The sequence below is a fragment of the Camelina sativa genome, chromosome 6 (genome assembly GCF_030686135.1).
Source record: "Camelina sativa cultivar CO46 ecotype springtype chromosome 6, ASM3068613v1".
Lineage (NCBI taxonomy): Eukaryota > Viridiplantae > Streptophyta > Magnoliopsida > Brassicales > Brassicaceae > Camelina > Camelina sativa.
Window position 1 is genome coordinate 12,228,266 of NC_141885.1, and position 19,529 is coordinate 12,247,794.

The following is a 19,529-nucleotide window of genomic DNA, read 5'->3' on the forward strand; positions in this document are numbered from 1 at the left end:
AAATAACTTGGATACGTATATTTTTGTAATTTTAATATTATCTAAATTTATTTTAGTTTAGAATCAAATCTGGATAACTATTTTGGTTTATCAGTGAGCCGAATCAAACAGAACGTATAACAAAACAAAAATCATCTAAAATCCTACAGATCGGTTTACTTATAGTAACCGACCCAAACCAAAGTGGCTAAAAAGCGGTTCGATTTGATTAGTATATTCCGGTTAGGTAGCAGGCCTATAGCTACTAGATCACCAGGTTTCGGTGTTGTGGCGACGGCTGGGATAACGTGGCATTAACGAAGCCACACCAACAATAACCACCACATCTTTGTTGTTCTAAATGGAAAACCCCTGAACCCAACTCAATTAAACTTGCTTTGACAGATAAGAATTAAATCCCAGTAATTTGTAATGACCTAATTGCTTAGAGTTGTCTTGGTGGCTGTATTGGCTGGTGGTGGTGTTGTCGTATACTCCACGAACCCCGGTTGAGTTTTGGAGATACATTACCTTATCCCGGTTTGGGCTATTGCGTGTTCTTGTTGTTGTCAAGGGTTTATAACAGTATAAACCAAAATTCAAACCAGCATCAACATAGAAAAAGACATAACATATAGAAAAAGACATAGTATATATATGTTCTTAGACATTAAATTACTACGAATTTAATTATCAAAAAACACAAAATTGTAACAAGGCCTTCATAATTTTAAGAGTCAGAGAAAGAGAAAACAAGTTGGCTGTTCCACTTCAACCAAAGTGGGCAAATTCTTAAACCGTACCAAACTCCATAAAGACTCCAATACACTTAGAATGAAAAAGGAGAAGACAAATGTTGGAGCCAAACCCATGTGGGAAAAGTCTACGAGATTACTTACTGCTGGGCACATTGCACCCTCTGAGCACCACCAGGATGGTCATCATCATCATCGTCATCATCATAAGCCTCTCTTTGAGCTTGTGCCTTCCTCCTCATCTCATCCTCAATGTTCACATCGTGTAGAGTGGTCTCCTCACACTCATCTATCTCCATGTCGTTCAACTGAGCTGTTGAGGGCTTGGGCAAAACAGCTTCCAGTGCTTTAGTCTGCTCAGGGCTCAGCGAGTCCGGGAAATCCACTGTGAAGTGGATGTACAGCTTACCCTTCATGAACGGCCTCTGGTATACCGGCATTCCCTCGTCGCTTATGGCCTTGTATGAATCTATCAAGCGCACATCAAGATAAGTTAGCATGTTTCAATGAAAGACAGATAACTGTAAAACCAAAGGCATTATGATGCATCTGAATACGTACCAGGTTTCACGACCTCCCCAGGATTAGATTTAATGAGAAGACTTCTGCCATCCAAGTGAGTCAGAACAAATTGGAAGCCACATAAAGCTTCTGTTAGAGAAAGCGTGTGTTCCACAAAGAGGTCTTCTCCCTTTCTCTTGAACTTTGGGTGCTCTTTCTGCTGAAGGACAAACACTATATCTCCAGTGACAGTGTCAGGCTGTGCCAACAATAAACAAAAACAGTTAGTCACAAGAAGGAGAAAAAGAAACATAGTAGTCAAAGCAGGAGTTAAAATGTCTGAGGGTACATACAGCTTCATCTGCTTGTCCTTCGAATGTGATCTTCTGACTGTGTTGCATTCCCTTTTCCACATTCACTTCAAGCACCTTCTTCTCAGGAATAACCTTGTCTCCTTTGCATTGTGGGCACCTGTCCCGATCATTGATGGTCTCACCTGTTCCTTTGCATTCATTACATGCATGCTGCATCTGCTGGATCATTCCAGGTCCGAGCTGCCTAATTGAGACCTTCATACCTGTACCCTGACACCCACCACATTTCAAGGAAGCTCCAGACTTTGAACCCTTTCTGCAATCATAAATAACAATCACAAATTAACAACCTTTTCAGCATCTGGTGTCCAAAAAAGTTGGAGAAAACAACTAAGAATGATTTTGAAATATAGGATATCTGTCAAAGCTTCACCTAATTTATATTATTAGGTACACCGAAAGGGGGAAAAAGGAAAGCGTGAAAGAATGAAGAAGAAGAATATACTAACCCGTTACACTTGGAGCAGAGAGTATTCCTAGAAAGTGAGAGCTTCTTCATTGTTCCAAGGTACACATCCTCCAGAGAAACCTTCAAGGGATGAACAACATCTTCACCACGCCTCTGCCTCCTTCCCCGGCTACTACCACCTAATCAAAAAACAAAGATACTCAAATCAATCAAAAAAAAAAACTCTCAATTGTAATATCAGAGAGCAAAACAATGAACAAGAGAGTCACCTCCAAACGGGCTTCCACCAAAGAAGGATGAGAAAATATCAAATGGATCATGTCCACCTCCTCCACCACCCATTCCTTCCTTGAGTGCATCCTCACCATACTGGTCATAAATCTCACGCTTCTCCGGGTCACTAAGAACTTCATAAGCTTGAGCTAACTCCTTGAACTGAAATTAAATACATGAATCAAACTCAACTCAAAATAACAAATTAACTCATAACACCACAAACCAAAAACTCAAACACTCCATAACTTCACAAAGCAAACAACTTTAAACCTTAAATTGTCAAGAAGATGCATCACCAATCCAACAGAGCTTAAACGAAACATCGAGACCTTGAACTCAACACAAAAGCTCATAACTTTCACCACTTTGTACCAAAAACATCTCAATTAAGTACATCTAATCTAAAAAAACTCAAACTTTATTTCAGATCGGATCAAAATTCAAACATCAAAAAGCTCACAAGACCACAACCAAATCGAAAGAAAACAAAATCGAACTAAGAAAACCCAGATCGAAATTGACAGAATCTGAAGCGATAAGGAAAAGGGATCTGAAAAAGATGTAAACCTTCTCTGGATCTCCACCCTTGTCGGGATGGTTCTTGATAGCGGCTTTTTTGTAAGCTTTCTTGAGATCTTCAGGTGATGCGCTCTTAGGAACACCTAAGATCTCGTAGAACTTAGTGTTGTCGCTCTTCTTCGAGGGTCCTCGCCCAAACATCTTATCGCCCTTCTTACGAAAACCCTAGAAATCGAAGGGAGAGAGAAAGAGATGAGCCTCTCTTTCGATGGCGGAGACGAAGAAGAAGAAGAAGAAGAAGAAGGATGAGATGTGTTGTTTGGGGTTTGATGTGGCTGCTGTGAAGGACTTGTTGTTGTGTCTTATGAAGAGGTTCAATTGCGTTTGCTTTTGTTCGAGGTTTTGTGGAGTTTAGGATGGAACTCTCTAGAACGTTTTATTACTTTCTTTTTTCCTTTTCTTCTTTTTTGTTTTTCCCTTCTTAAAAAAAACTATTTTTACTAATATTTCTTTTCTAAACAAGAAAAATCACGTAGTTGTCAAAAAAAAAAAAAAAAAAAATCACGTATGAACGGAAATTATTATTTTCTTATACAAGGGAAATTATTTTATATGGTTAGACAAAAAAAAAATGGTATTATTGAAAGACGTATGTTGTGCAACGACTCAGAGAGATCTATTGACTTTTTTTTTGTTTTTGTGTGTACAGCAAACCCTTCATGACAATTTTTGCTTATATAAAAACATTATTTTTAATGCTTTATAGAAACAATTTATAAAACTTGTTTATTCTAGTGTTCTCAACATGATTTAAGAATCTTTGTAATCGATACACAGGAATTTATTAGTCGAAGTAGAAGAAAATTCATTTTGATTATGAATCTCGACAATGAATTTTGTTGGAAGAAGGAAGATTCAATTTGTCTTGTAATTAAAAATATTTATCACATGAAGAAGATTAAATATTTTATTTCGTAAATAATATTTTGGTTTGTAAAACAATAATACTCGTCAAAAAACTTATTTTGTGAAAATATATTTATGTTGATACGCAAGTAGGTTCATAGAATGGTAGGATGGAGAGCATATGAACAATTGAAGGGGTTTGTTTTTCATTTTTTTTTTTCTATTCTAAGAAACTATTTTTCTTATATTTCTTTTCCAACAAAAAAAAAATTAATCTAATGAAAAGGAAAATAAGTATTTGGGATGGGACATGAAAAAAGTTGGACAGTTATCATAAATATCATTATTTTAAGTTTTTGAATCAAAAATATAGCATGAGATCCAACAATTTTCATGTTTATTTTTTTTATTAAACTATATGAAGAAAATATTTTCAATTTGCTCAAACTCTCGTTGTTTGATCGCTTCGCTTCTCTCCTTAAACGAAGAGATCTAATACGGTCGGAATCTCGTTGCCTCATCGGTCTATATCGCCGGATTCCTATCGCCTTCATGTGTTGAATTGCTTCGTCTCACCGATTCAGGTATTCTTTGCTTCGACTCGCCTCACTATAGCTGCCAAAATCCTCTCAGTTCAGCACAATATTTGATACACCTCGCCTTACTTTAGCCTTGTTTTATCTCGTTGTCAGTGTTTTTGTTGTATCTTGTCTCCGCAGTTCTTCTTACTTGATCAATCTTTCCTACGCAACACTTTATCATCGTTCCGTCACCATTTATAAATAAGCTTCATATCCTGTTTAAACGTACTCGTTCTATTGTAAATATTGACCTTGCTAAATCCACAAAAATCTAAATCAATTGGGTGCAAAATTCAGTAGATTTTTAAGGTTTTCTAGTAAAAAAATTGCTTGACAAAGTCGATAGATATCGTTGAAGATGATGGAACACGACCACCGAGTCTCAACAAAGCAACATATCTTTACAAAATTGAGCATAATCAATTAGCTAAAATGCGAGAAAAACAATTCTAGAATTCAAAGAGAAAATTGGAATTAACGACGTCAGATGAAGACGGGGACGACGAAGGAGCTAGATTTAACCGCCAAATCTTGCCAAAGAATTTTGTGTTGTCAGATTTTGTCGGAGAAGTTTGTGTCAGAGGCTTGGAGCTAAAGGGAAAAAGGTAATCGTAAAACCATCACACAATTTGATTTTATAAAATACAAAGTTAAATTGCCATTATTTAATAAATGGTATTCGAATGTGTGGTATTTGAGGACGAAAAACCTTTTTTGATAACATTTTAGGGCATTTCTCAAAAAAGTATATTGAAGACATGAAATATTATTAACATTTTTTTATTTGATTTATAGAATTAAAGATTGAAAATAATGTTTTATACAAGAAATTTAAGACTAAACTGTATAAGTTATACCAAGAAAGTGTAACTATGGTTTCATTCCTCCAAATAAAAAAAGATTCAATTCGATTATGAATGTGATTGTGAACCAAGTATTTCTAAAAGGATACATATTAGTAAGTTATTATTATTTTTTTTCCTTCCAATAACTTTTATTAATTAATTGAGTATTACAACATGTACCAAACCAATACAAAACTTCAAAAACAATTTATTACATAAGCAGAAATATGTAGCATATAGTGAAGATAGCAAGCATGAAAAAGTGAAATTGACGATGCTTCCTTCAAATAAGCCTTACTTGTATATTCCTTCTTCATAAACCATCCTACTCGAATGTGATATGTATGCCGTACTGGCATTCTTTGGTTGAAACTCCACATCACATATAAAAAAGCCATTGCTTTTAGAAAAAAGTTTTGGAATCTTTACAACCCAATACCAATTAGTCCGTATCGTTGTCCTTGTTTGCATCAAAATTTTTGGCTTGCTACTAGTGTAATTCCATCCTATTATACATCTCACACCAACGACTTCATTGGAGATCTTCACAATGAACCACATCTTCATCGCACAAACAATTACGCCTATGTGGAGAGGAATGACTGGAGACCATAATTTCTTCCCGTTAACGCTAGTATCGCAATCATATTTTCCTGGATCCCAAACCCAAAATTGATCTCTCTTTCTCAGATCGGAGAGATCCAAACTAGAGGCATGACCTATTTGATGAACATAGCGAGCCGTTTCGAAGATGAAACGACAAACACCGATAGAAAACGGAAAGGAGCCGACACCAGAACCTTTGTGTTGTGGCCAGATTAGGGTCGGAATTATAAAATTGGCCATATCATTCTCTCCAAGATTGATGATGTCTGTGTGTTAATGATACACAACCTACACCAAAAGGATGATCAAATCGAGATCTGTGGAAGGATCGGGGCTAAGGAAACGAGAAAGAATATGACTTGGGATTCTTCAAAGCCCAATAACATTAACGTAATCTGTGTAGAAAGGAAAAGATACATAAAATTAGGAGAAGCAATCAACCGACCGACGTCAGAGAGGCCGACGCCGGCCGGATATGGTGAAGATCGGTGGTTTTTTTTTTTGAAGCGCAGCTTTGGGGAAATCACGGCTTTTTGGGAGAGGAAGACTGAGTACATATTAGTAAGTAAAGTTATATTCGTTTGATTATTTTTTATTTGCTTATAAGGAGGTGATTATCTATGATCATTTTCTTTTCAGGATCAATAATTGACTATATAATTTCTTTATTTATGGTATTATATTAATTATTTGTCTTCGTAATCCTGATTCTTTTAAATTTGGTAACATAAAATTAGAAATACCATTATAATTATCTTTTATATTTTCTTAAAATTACAATTATGTCTTATAATTATCTTTTTAATTTTAAAATTTCTAAACCGAAATTTTTGTATTACACATGGCAAAGTATCTAATCCATAAATTGACACGTGTCATGATCAAGTGAGTTACTAATTTTGAAAACCAAATTAGATTTTGTAATTAATATTTGTTTTTTACATATAAGGAAATTATAAATGGGTCAAACCTTCACAATCGGATCATATCAAGTTTATATATCAGATTTCAAAATTTTTGCTCAGTTTCTTGTGATTTTGAATCAACCATTTTAACATCCATTAAATTAAACCCAAGATACCCTAATGAGGCTTATTATCATATCTACATATGAGTCATATAGTTAGTAAATATTAAATATTTTTTTTTTACTTCTCTTTTAATAGTATAGATGCCTACTAAGAATAATGAGAAGGTGGTTTTAAAGAAAAAAAAATGAATTTGATTCATCACCAGTGAAAGTAATCATTGGTGTGGAAAAACTTGAATGATAATACTTTGACAAGTGAACATACCACCAAATTGAATGGATCTTTCAAAAATAGAGATGTTTCAATCAAGTGTCTAAAGCTTTATAATGAAATAATGAACGAAGTTAGAATTATGATTTTAGCAAATAGTGTCCAAATATACTTCAGTATCTTTGCTCAAAAAGGAATGATGAAAATTTCTTCTCTTGTTTTGGGCAGTGATTTACAAATTGGACGAATTGAGTACGTAAATTTTTTAATCCGTAGATACATTATGTTTAAAATCCCAGAAATAAGATGCAAAAATCTTTATAACTCAAATATACCAAATTAATTCACTAAATATTTTGGCACTATAAACAACTATAAAAAGAATAAATTTGACTATTCAAACAAACAAACATAAATAAGAATAAATATAAAAATCTTAAGCAAATTTCAAAATAATTATGTGGTGAGTCAATACCTTATCATCAATCAAAATCAACCATAATCCATTGTTTATATAGAATCATCAGTTTTAAAGGAGGGTAATTTAGCATGGATATGTCATCCAATTATCACTATATTCAAATGAGAAAAATTACTGTAACAAAAATGACAAAATTTTTTTGAAGTAAACAACTATTCCATTTGTAAAGAAAAAAATTAATTACCCTAATCAAAATTTCGAATTGTTACTTTTTTCTTTATAAAATTTAACACCCTTTTTCAATAGTGAATATCAACGCTTTAAAAAAATAAGGAGTAATTAAAAATCCACCCTATTTACCTTCTCTTATAATAAATTTTTCTTAAAATAAATAATTATCATTATTCTTAAAAAAACTAATAGATTTGTAGATGATGGCACTATTAATTTATTTAATAGTTGACGATTTAAATATTTATGATTTAATTTAGTTTGCAAATGTTTAAGTGTATTATGATTATTGTTTGACATCATAATATAATATTTACGACTTTAATAAAATTAAAAAAAAAATCATAAACGTCATTGTTTTAGTTCGAGAATTCAGAAAAAATAATAATCGGACTACTTATTTAAAATTAATTAAAACATATTTCTAAAAGGGCTTAAATGGGTATGCCCATCTAATTTTTTTTTGTTTTTAAAACAGATTTATATTGAGTCCGTTAAGGCTCGCGGGCTTGCCCAGTTTTTGCCCATTTAACATCAAAAGACCCAAATATCGTAAACCGTGTACTCGCTCTCTCAGACATCTCTCTCACCCCTCTCTCTTCTCTTTCCACTTTCTCTCCACTTTTACTTTTGGAGCTCTCTCTCTTAATTTTTGCTTATTTTCCGAAGGAGATGGATAACGCGTTAGCAGCTCAGTACAGAAGGATATCGAAAATTCTTTTTCCCGACGGACAAGGGGTTCGACCAGTACACATCGTCAACAAATCCCATCCTTATGACTCTATTTGGAACACTTTACGACATGAATGGGAGCAACATCAACGTCTATTTGAGTTGGTTTATGGTTGTGGCTATAGTGTTTTCTATTTCACCGTCGCGCTTACCAAATGGTCAAAATTTTCCGATCAGTATTTGAGATCTAGAAACTATTGTTTTTTTAAATCTCAAATTTTGTATCTAATCGCAGGACGGAGAACAAGATTTATCAACAAGACTTATGTGATGACCGCGATTGCTACAATTTCTTTGATTGTTGTGAGTATGTTCAATTGGCTAAAAGCTCTAGGAGTTATTGCGGGTCCGCTTATCTGCTTTCTTTGATGTTTGTTAGCCAACGCTACACTTGAGTTCTTACATAATCGTTATTCTATTTTGGAAAATAATATAAATTAACATATTATTATTATTTTGTTTTTTTGGTAGACATCAAAATTTAAAGACTACGTTGTATGATTTTAAATAAAGTAATGAAATCGAAAACAAAAAAAAAAGAAAAATGATTTGAGTTATTGTGGAAGAGAATAAGAGAAGTGGAAGATAATGTGAAAATGAGATAGTAAAAGAATGTCAATATGAGAGAACGAAAGAATGCTTATATGATAAGAATTGATGTAAGTTTTATTTAGAATTATGGGAGGTACAATTATAATTTATTATGTTTGAATAAAATTAAGTGGTGGAATATGATTAATTCATAATTTATTTTATTTTAATGTGTGAGTTAAATGTATTGTGTTAATTGGGTCTTAAGTATTGTTTAAAGCAATTACACAATTAAAAATCAAATAAAAAAATAAAAAATTAGAAAACATTAAATGAAAATCAACCAATAAGGAGAGACCAAAACCTTACTTAGATGATTGGCTTTTGCTATTGCCTTCTAAACCAACATTGCCACATAAATTAAAATGTAATTTTCACTCACAATAATAGCGATCTAAGGGCAAGGCCATCGGTGATCCTTTAAAAGTGGGATCTCAAATTTATTTTAATACAATAGTATTATTTAATTTTATTAGTTATTTGTGTTTTTAAATCGAATCAATCAGAACATGACACATAAGCCAGAGGGTCAGAAGAGTGTCTGGCTGAGTCTGCTCTGCGACCTTGTGTCTATTTTTTTGCTCAACTTTTTATTTTTATTTTATTTTTTACTAAAATACACTCATATTGAGATGTGCGTTGGTCTTGCTCAAATGGTACTTGTATAGTAGTATGTTATATGGGATCAAAACTTCACTACTTTCATTTAACATGCAAAACTTAAATTCTTTATATTTATCGAAACAGCTTAGAAAAAATAAAGAGAAATTAGCGTGAATTTATAATGGAATGAGTACATATATTTACTTTCTAGTTGTGGAATGTCTCTGTCTCTCTGATTGAATAGTTAAACCTTAAAAATTTAGCCGCTCATCATTGTCTCGAACTCTATACAAAAACTAAAATTTAGAATTGCTTTACCAAAAAAACTTATCAAAAATGTTTTTATGCAAAGACTAATTTGATTTAGAGACTAGAAATCTTTCATTTTCTCGTTTACTACCATCAAAAGATGTGGATGAGAATACTCAGCAACTATTAAATTTGCAAACAATTCCAAAACTTTTGGATATGCAAATCTTTTCCTAGTTTTTGTTTTGTATTGCGTACGTAACTAGAGATTCCACAACAAGTTGATCTAAAATAACAAAGAATTATCCCATTTGATACATCAATTTTGAAGGAGGGGGAGTATGTGAATGGGTTAGCAGCTACATCATCCAATATTCTAAGATTGGAGATTATATTTAATGTATTCATCTCTTGGGAGGAGTGATTAAATACCACCATGATGCTTAATTTTTTCGATAAAACGATTAGTTGGGAGGACGACTTTTATGAGGGGTTTTGTTGCATCAAGGTATCCAAACACGTCTGTTCAAGTAGAGTTAGTAGGAATAGGCGAACTTAAAATTTATTTTCTGTTTAAAAAAATAGGGTAATTGACACCCACACCCACTTTCTCTTAAAGTATTGTCACAAAAACCCACTTTCCATTCATGGTATACTTTCCCAAGTTTTTTGCTTATGTGTCCACTTTCCTTTTACATTTTTGCCCTTATTAACAACTTACCTCTCTTTCTCTCCTTCTTTTCTCTCTTTTTCTCTTCTTTTTTGTTGTTAACACTTTAACAAAGTAAAATATATTATTTGTTATCATAAAACAAATTTTCTATTTATTTATATAAAATATGTTATGATTATATATTTTCTACATTTTAAGATACATATTGCTATATTTTTTATGAATTTTTAGATTATACAGTATCCATCAGTCGTTGAACATTTGTTCAATTATAAGTGCATAATCAATTGCAGTATTGTTAATAGATAGTTACTTGTGTTTATTCATACAAAATATACATACATAAATTTGGTTAGATCTTTATCCATAGCATATTATCCATAACACAACATAGACCAAATAAGTACAAAACCCTTTAATTCTAAATTTTAAATCCTAGAACATAAACCCTTGAACCTAAAACCAAAACTATTCACTTTAAAAAAAAAAAAAAAACAAAGTTTAGTGGATAGAAAAACTGTGGATAGGTCTCCATGGATTTACAAAGCATATCTAGACATTAAGCTGAAGAATAGCAGTTGAATGGTGGCTATGGATGTGATCATGTGGATATTTTTTTGTGGATACCAATGTAGACAGACCAAAGAATCATCATACAACATCCACACAATTAAATCCATAGACACCATGAGCTCCTTGCTTCATATTTTGTGTTGGTCCAGAAACATATACACTCATAAGTGGTTAATAAACAAAATAAAAATTAACAACATTGATTTATTTAGAACATTGAATATCAATCATGTGGATTAGTAGTTATGGATACTTATCTTATAATATCTTGCTCATTCTTTACATGAGCAGAAATTTGTCCAAGATAAATTAGCCACATAGATTTCTTTTAGCTAAATGTTTTTGTACCTACTTCTAGCTGAAAAATAGTACAAAAACATTTAGCTAAAAGAAATCTATGTGGCTAATTTATCTTGGACAAATTTCTGCTCATGTAAAGAATGAGCAAGATATTATAAGATAAGTATCCATAACTACTAATCCACATGATTGATATTCAATGTTCTAAATAAATCAATGTTGTTAATTTTTATTTTGTTTATTAACCACTTATGAGTGTATATGTTTCTGGACCAACACAAAATATGAAGCAAGGAGCTCATGGTGTCTATGGATTTAATTGTGTGGATGTTGTATGATGATTCTTTGGTCTGTCTACATTGGTATCCACAAAAAAATATCGACATGATCACATCCATAGCCACCATTCAACTGCTATTCTTCAGCTTAATGTCTAGATATGCTTTGTAAATCCATGGAGACCTATCCACAGTTTTTCTATCCACTAAACTTTGTTTTTTTTTTTTTAAAGTGAATAGTTTTGGTTTTAGGTTCAAGGGTTTATGTTCTAGGATTTAAAATTTAGAATTAAAGGGTTTTGTACTTATTTGGTCTATGTTGTGTTATGGATAATATGCTATGGATAAAGATCTAACCAAATTTATGTATGTATATTTTGTATGAATAAACACAAGTAACTATCTATTAACAATACTGCAATTGATTATGCACTTATAATTGAACAAATGTTCAACGACTGATGGATACTGTATAATCTAAAAATTCATAAAAAATATAGCAATATGTATCTTAAAATGTAGAAAATATATAATCATAACATATTTTATATAAATAAATAGAAAATTTGTTTTATGATAACAAATAAATATATTTTACTTTGTTAAAGTGTTAACAACAAAAAAGAAGAGAAAAAGAGAGAAAAGAAGGAGAGAAAGAGAGGTAAGTTGTTAGTAAGGGCAAAAATGTAAAAGGAAAGTGGACACATAAGCAAAAAACTTGGGAAAGTATACCATGAGTGGAAAGTGGGTTTTTGTGACAGAACTCACACCCAAAGTGGGTTTTCATGACATTTACCCAAAAAAATATTAGACGAAAATTTGAAAAAACTTCAAAATTGGTTTTTTTTTTTTTTTGGTAGTTCAAATAAGAATGCAAAAAAAAAAATTGAATTTCTGTAAATTTATTTAACAACCTAAAATGTGAAATTTAGAAGGAGACCTTCAAAAGTTTTTGCCTTAAAACTATAAAATGTTTGGGCCGATGCTGCTGCAAAGTTTTAGTTAATGTATCAAATGGATCTACAAAAGATCATCACTAGGTTCAAAATCTCTGCAAAGTGTACAAAGTTATAAAATCAACTTTTATGGGCTTCAAAGTTTCATTTTAGTTATTAGAAAAAACTTCAATGTTGTTGTTTGCACATGGCTAGACATGTCCCTCCAAATTTGTTTTTTTTTTATATACTTACCAAATCACAATCGTTTTCTCTTTTTTTTTCTTCACAAAATATATTCAAAAAAAGATTGTAAAAGGTTATCTCGGAGGAAAACACGTTTTCTCTCTCTCCCGAGTCTCCCCAAACCCTAGCCGCCGCTGGTTTCGTTTGTCTCTCCGCCGCCCAAAGCTTTCGCCGGCGGTGTGAGAGGGCTCTGCTTCTTCTTTTGCTTATCGTTCTAGTCGTGTCGTCGTCCCAGTCGTGACCCGCTCTTCCTCCCCGGCATACTGAGCAGCTCAACCGTTGCGTCGTGACGGTGTGACGGACGACGAGATCTCGACTCTTCTTCCTCTCCGAAGAATGGTGGTGGTTTGAAGCTGCTCCGGGAAACCTTTCTTGCAGCTTAGGGGAGTTGGATCTGAGTTTCGGATCGCGACCTCCTATCTCCTCCACCCTTCGGCCGGAGATGCTCATAGATCAGAGATGTATGGTTGAGTCGGGTTGTTTTGAGTCTTCCGGTTGTTGGAGAGGCTTCAGGTGTCCCAGTGGTCGAGATTTGCGGGCATCCTCATAGCCGACTCTTCCTCGAGAGCTTCCTCAATTTCTGGTGTCATTCCGGATAAGAAGCGAGACAACAAGGCATCTGCGATGTGGCCTTTCCAGTTATGCACTGTGAGGTGATGATATGCTAATATGTGCTTCAATTCCTTATCTTGAGAAGATTAGCATTCTGGTTTTATTGTGTGATTAGTTTGGAAAAGATGTATATCTTGCTGGTGGTGTTTCGTGTCTCTTGGTCGGGTCAGTCGGAAGTTTTGTCTGTTTAAGGTTTAAGTTCGGAACAATGAAAGCCGAAGATTCTAAGCTTTTCTGATGACGCCTCAGGGTGTTGATGCTATTGGGACAAGTTTTACATGCTGATCAGGAGGTTCTCATAGCTTGGATTTGTTTTGCTCTTCAGTATAGGATTTGGTTTTCTCTGTGTTAGTATTTGTTTTCGTGTCATTGTGTCATTTTAGGTGGTTTAAGAGATGATTTCATTCTGAGTCATGGTGTGTTATCTATCTCATTGTAGTTACAAAAATGTAATGGTTCTCGATTAGATAGCGGATCCGCCTAGTGTTCCAGGATTGTATTTGATTAACCATTGCATTTGGTCCAATTCTATAGATATGAATAATATGTCTTGATATGGTTGTATCATTTTGGTTAATGAAAAGTTGATTTTGAACCAAAAATAAAATAAAATATATATATATATAAGAAAAAATTATTTAAAGCAATGAATTCTAAAAAGGTTTACATATCACACACAAAGCATGGAGGCGCCTTTAACCAAAAAAGATAATATTTTTTTTTCCATTAAAAATAAAATAAAACCTTTTGGAATTTTCCGGTGGCGAAAACGTGAAAACCAAAAGCCACACAGACTCAGTTCACACACACTCTCTCACCTCACTTCCCCCAAAATCCATTTCAAAAAAAAAAAAAAAATGTGTTCTTTGAAAACCCTAACACACCTCATCTCCACCGTCGTGATTCTTCTAATCACAACAACAACCAGTTTCCACAAAACCGTAGCCTTAGGCGGAGACGTCGGAGGAGGAGGAGGTTCAAACACAAACCATATCTATTCTCCGTGCTCCGACACCAAAATCCAAAGATCCGATGGATTCACATTCGGAATCGCATTCTCCTCTCGTCCTTCTTTCTTCCTTAATCAAACAGTTCTTCTCTCTCCCTGTGACCGTCGACTTACTCTCGCCGCCATGAATTCACAGCTCTCTATCTTCCGTCCTAAGGTCGACGAGATCTCTCTCCTCTCCATCAACACCTCCGCTTTTTTCCCGGTAACACCAAAAACAAAAATCTGAGTTCGTCATTTTATTTTGTTTATTAAAATAAATTGAATTAGTTTAGTGAGTCAGATTAGGAAAATGTGAATTTAGTTAGACTTTGGTTTCTTTGAAAGATTTAGTGTTGACTTTACTCTAATTACATGTCTTGTCTACTTATAGTAAAAATGTTAGGTACAGACAGTATATGTCTAATCATTATTATGCAAATGTGCACTAAATTAGTGCTTAAATGTGTTTATAATATCTCTTCAGGACAATTATGGTGGATATATGGTGGCGTTTGCGGGTCGGAAGTACGCGGCGAGGTCTATTCCGGCTTTTATTGCTAACAGTACTTTCATCGTTACCAGTTTTACTTTGGTAAAAAAGAAAGCTTTGTTTGTGTGTGTATGTCATGATACCATGACTGAAGAATCTGAATTATATAACCTTGTTAATTTTATGGTGTTTGAAGGTGATGGAGTTTCAGAAAGGTAGGCTTCAAAACCTGTATTGGAAGAGAGACGGGTGTGCGTCTTGCAAGGGGAATCAGAATTTTGTGTGTCTCAACAGGCAGGATTGTGCGATTAGAACGCCGAGCTGTAAAGGCCGGGGAGGTACGGTGGACTGTAGTCTCGGGATCCAGCTTGCGTTTTCCGGCACTGATAAACACTTGAGGGTTCTCAACTCGTGGTATGAAGTTGAGAATCTTAAGCAGTATTCTCTTTATGGTCTGTATTCGAACCTCAAGAGCTCTCTTACCAGTCAGTTCAACAATTTCTTTTGAGCTTCTTGATGAGTTCTGTATTTGTTTGTTTGTACCACGTAAGTTAATCTCTTTGGTGACTTTCTCTAATGGATTATGAACTGTAACACGAAACTGCAGAAATGGTTATGGTATGAACTGGAATGTCCCTATTCTGGGCATATCTGGTTTGGTTTTAACCACTTGTTTTCAGATTTAGTCCAAGAGTCGAGCCTAGTAGTGGTCTCCATACCTGACGGTTATGCTTAAACTCAGATATGTAAAAGCAACAAATGCGTATTAGCAACACCATCAAATCAAACGTGTGTTCATTCTGTTCTCTATGAACCCCGCAGCTTTCAAGACAAAACTCTGGCAGCTGTATTATATACCAAGACAATTAAGACTAGTAGTCTGTAGTATTACATGATTGATTCCTATGACACCACTTCATTTATCTTCTCAGGACCTCTGTCAATTGTTTAACAGCATCACCTTGGGCTGTGTTTGCCTCATCTTGTGGCGTTTCTGATCCCACCGTAATCACACAAGTATATCCTTGAATCAAGACACTGAATATGTGCTTTTCCTTGATTGCTTTATTCTATTAAACTATGTTGATGAAGCAAGATTGGTGACACCGAAATAAAGAGTCTTCTGGTTGAAGGCATTTATGGCATAGTCAACCTGAAGGTGACCCAATGGAGACTTGAACCGTAGACCGTACCCGAATCCATACCCAAACCCCGGCTTCCCTTGTCTTAGCGAAGGGTTTCCTGAAACCAATTCCGTAACAGCTTTATCATTTCCATGTCCCAACAACTTCTTTATGGTTCTTGTTCAAAGCAAGCCAAGTGCACTTACCGGGGACAAGGCGGCTTGAGCCCAGGTCCGTTCCACAATCCAAGAAGATGGTCCCTTCTGTCATCTCGTTCTGTACACAAATGGAACCAAAGCTCAATGAAAGCTTAACAGGAGAAGGAAACCATTTGGTGATTCTGAAGACCAAATCACGCAATAGTTCGACGTACCAAAGGCAATGCCAATTCAGTATTAGCAACAAGGCACGACCGCCCGGATCCAACAGCACCCTCACCATATCCCCGAACACTGCCTAGCCCACCAATGGCAAATGCTTGATAAGGTGCCATGTCTCCTACAATTGAACCACCTGTCAAGCTGTCACAGAAGAGGTAAGAACCACAGCAAAACTAGGATACCTATATGTGCAGTTGTTTAGACAGAGTATGTAAGATTATGTTAGTACCTTGCTAAGAGAAAAGCTGGTCCCAACCTGACACCTTTTGATGCAACAAACTTGAAACGATTGAAGATAAGCCACTTGGACACAACCGGAATACCTTGTTCTATTTGCATGGTGAACTGAATAAGCGAGAAACCAGTATGAAAGAACAGAAAAGTTGAGAAACCAGTGTAAAATGACTACGCGATTTGCCTAGTCTATGAAACAGAAATGAGTTTCTTACATGAGAAAGACCTTGGTCAGTAGCCTTTGCAAACCGGGATTCTTGCTTTAAAACTACCATACTGTCATGTGTATTTCCACTGCACAGCAAAGAAATCTATACGATGTAAATATCAGTTTTATGCTAGCGCTTAAGGAAACAAACCAAGGCAACAGATATTTAATATCACCTGCATGTTATAGGAAATCCGTCCAGATCTCTGGTTATCGCACGTCCGTCATCGTTAATCGGACGCACATGCTGCACCAATGGAGAATATTACTCTTTTACTTCGAAGCAAAACAGCAAAGAGAACACTATTTGTTCTACAATGTCAGAAGAAGGTAATGTGCGGGTACCTCAAACTTTACACTGGTTGTGCTGCTCCACTTTGAACTTGCTGGCTCACTCAAGTCTAAACCAACAGCCAATTTAGAAAGATTTACACCTCCACTCCCTGACCGAGAGAAATTGTCAACTGGGGTGCCGTGTACCCCTATCTCGGGTGAAAGAGAATGCTGTACCAGATTACCAAAATTTGAATGTATTAACCATATCACAGAACATGGAAAATTCACTTTCTAAGATAGCTTCATAGATCAGTCACAAAACAAAACAAAAAAGAATTGAGTACCTGTATGAAGAAGCACTGTTGTGGTCGCCATTCAGGTCTAGGTCTCCTAAAAGCCACCAGTACATTGGAATCATACAACCCTTTATCCCATGATACATCAAGCTTCTCGCTTCCTCCAAACAAATTTGGATGCTTGATATAGAGGCTGCAACAAACAGACCCAAATAAAAACACTTAACTCAAAAAGAAAGATATGACCATTTCAGTTCTGCAGATTGTATAAACTGTAAGTTGTAGCATAAAATCACAGAACTTGCCTGCCAATCACTAGAGAAAGAGGACTGCTAGTATCCCTGTTCAAACAGCAACAAACTGAAGTTAAGTACTGTTCGAAGAAGCTAAAGGAGGTACAAGTTTCATGAGTATTAGTTAAAAGTGGATGATGGGAGCAAACCTGAAAGCAGGAAACATTAAAGAAGTACAAAGCTTGTGAGTGAAATCCACATTGACATCAATCTTGGCTGCAATCAACAACAACAAAAATTCACAACTTGACACTGCCGCTCGATTCCAAAACCATTTATGAAAAAACCTTCACATATCAAATAAATCCGATCTTAATCTTTTTACAAAATGAAAAAAATCAACAGCAAGACCTATCCCACAATGATGATCAGTAACAAAAAGGTTTAGAAGGTGTTTCCTTTACAAACAACCAATGTATCTCTTTATGCAAGCCACAACATCAAATCAACCCGATCTTAATATTATAAGACATTCAAAAGTGAGACCAAACCCACATGACGGTTGATAACAAAAGTGTCAGAAACTGTTTACTCATGCCACACTTATACACATAACACTATTGCATATAAAATGAATCAAAGCCCTCCAAAATTTATTAGTTGTTGTTAAATCCACAATCAAATTTCAGCAGATTATCACATTAATACTGATCCAAAAACACGAAATTTTGAAAGAGATGGGTTTAGAAAGATAAGAGTGATGACCTCTACCAGCGTGGATGCTCTTCTGAGCTCCCATGGCGATGAAATAAGAGAAGAATCAACCATCAAGAGAACCCAATACAGGAATTGGCATTAGACAAGCAATGCCCAGAAAGAAAAGGAGGAATCTTTGGTTTCCCTCTTTCTTCTTCTTCTTCTTCTTCGCGAGTGATTGTGCAGGATTTGTTTTTGATGCTTAGGAGTTTTGGATATTTTAGAGAAGAAGCTTTGAGTTTGGGTTTTTATCTCTTTCGTCTCTCTTTTTAATTCCTTTTGGGCTTCATGCACGTGGGCCGTATCTACAACTATCCAAATTCCAAATCATATAATATGGAAAAAAATGTAAAAAAATAAAAATAAATAATTATTCTATCACTAATCCAATTCCTTATAAAATCCTACTATATTAATTAAAAAGTACAAATATAAAACTAGACAAATGTTTAATTTTCAGTAAAACTAAAACTGTTATTTTAATATTAGACTAATAAAATATTTTAAATAATTATTAGTTTCCAAATATATATATATATATATATATATTATCTTTCTCGAATTAATTATGGACAAAATTACTTATTAATTTTTAAAATTGTAAAATAATCAGAATTTTAAAAACTAAGATTTTTTTTAAATATAAAATATAATTATTTTTAGTAACTATATTTAGAAGATTTTGTTATGATTTTAAATTATGATTCTCCTATCCTCTTTTTTTTTTCATTTACAAATTGTTTTTGACTTCCGTAAATGACTATATATTCAATTTTTTTTTTTTGGTATCAGTTAGACTGGCTATATTCATTTTGTGATTAAAATTTGGCTACTTTGGCTAGGCATCAACTTAAACTGAATCGAAGATACCAAAAAGCTCCTAAACAAATAAGAACCTAATAAACTCTGAAACGTAACTACAATTTCTATAAATATATCACCTTTATATTAGAAACAAAAAAAAAAAGATAATTAAATTGTAACTAATATGACATAAATGGCAAACCATATTTTTATTTTTAGTCGATTGTTGTACCTCTTTAGTATATTAACAGGGAAGGGAAACAAAAACAAATTAACGAAAGAAACAAATATATACATGAGA

At 34.1% G+C, this 19,529-nt stretch overlaps 3 protein-coding genes across 6 annotated transcripts; 1 reads left to right on the forward strand and 2 right to left on the reverse strand.

The window, feature by feature from the left end:
- Positions 1-687: 687 nt before the first annotated feature.
- On the reverse strand, positions 688-3,296 carry LOC104790672 (chaperone protein dnaJ 3). The gene is made up of 6 exons (XM_087452918.1): positions 2,862-3,296; positions 2,288-2,453; positions 2,059-2,197; positions 1,589-1,865; positions 1,296-1,494; positions 688-1,203 (listed from the first exon to the last, which is right to left on the reverse strand). The coding sequence occupies exons 1-6, from the start codon at positions 3,012-3,014 to the stop codon at positions 875-877; spliced, it is 1,263 nt and encodes a 420-aa protein (XP_087309044.1). The 5' UTR covers positions 3,015-3,296; the 3' UTR covers positions 688-874.
- Positions 3,297-14,111: 10,815 nt separating this feature from the next.
- Positions 14,112-15,586, forward strand: LOC104790674 (uncharacterized). The gene is made up of 3 exons (XM_010516454.3): positions 14,112-14,650; positions 14,912-15,019; positions 15,114-15,586. The coding sequence occupies exons 1-3, from the start codon at positions 14,120-14,122 to the stop codon at positions 15,423-15,425; spliced, it is 951 nt and encodes a 316-aa protein (XP_010514756.2). The 5' UTR covers positions 14,112-14,119; the 3' UTR covers positions 15,426-15,586.
- Positions 15,587-15,662: 76 nt separating this feature from the next.
- LOC104790675 (protein SUPPRESSOR OF PPI1 LOCUS 2, chloroplastic) lies at positions 15,663-18,666 on the reverse strand. Of its 4 annotated transcripts, none has more exons than XR_015558930.1 (11): positions 18,434-18,641; positions 17,878-17,944; positions 17,741-17,776; positions 17,484-17,628; positions 17,209-17,367; positions 17,040-17,110; positions 16,871-16,966; positions 16,651-16,766; positions 16,415-16,562; positions 16,248-16,317; positions 15,663-16,159 (listed from the first exon to the last, which is right to left on the reverse strand). XR_015558930.1 is itself a non-coding variant. In XM_010516455.3 (11 exons), the coding sequence occupies exons 1-11, from the start codon at positions 18,465-18,467 to the stop codon at positions 15,996-15,998; spliced, it is 1,089 nt and encodes a 362-aa protein (XP_010514757.1). In that variant the 5' UTR covers positions 18,468-18,666; the 3' UTR covers positions 15,663-15,995. The 4 variants fall into 4 exon arrangements, 3 of the variants coding, with proteins under 3 accessions (XP_010514757.1, XP_087309045.1, XP_087309046.1); XM_010516455.3 differs by having other exon boundaries at positions 16,871-16,949; positions 18,434-18,666; XM_087452919.1 differs by having other exon boundaries at positions 16,871-16,949; positions 18,440-18,646.
- Between the last annotated feature and the right edge of the window lie 863 nt (positions 18,667-19,529).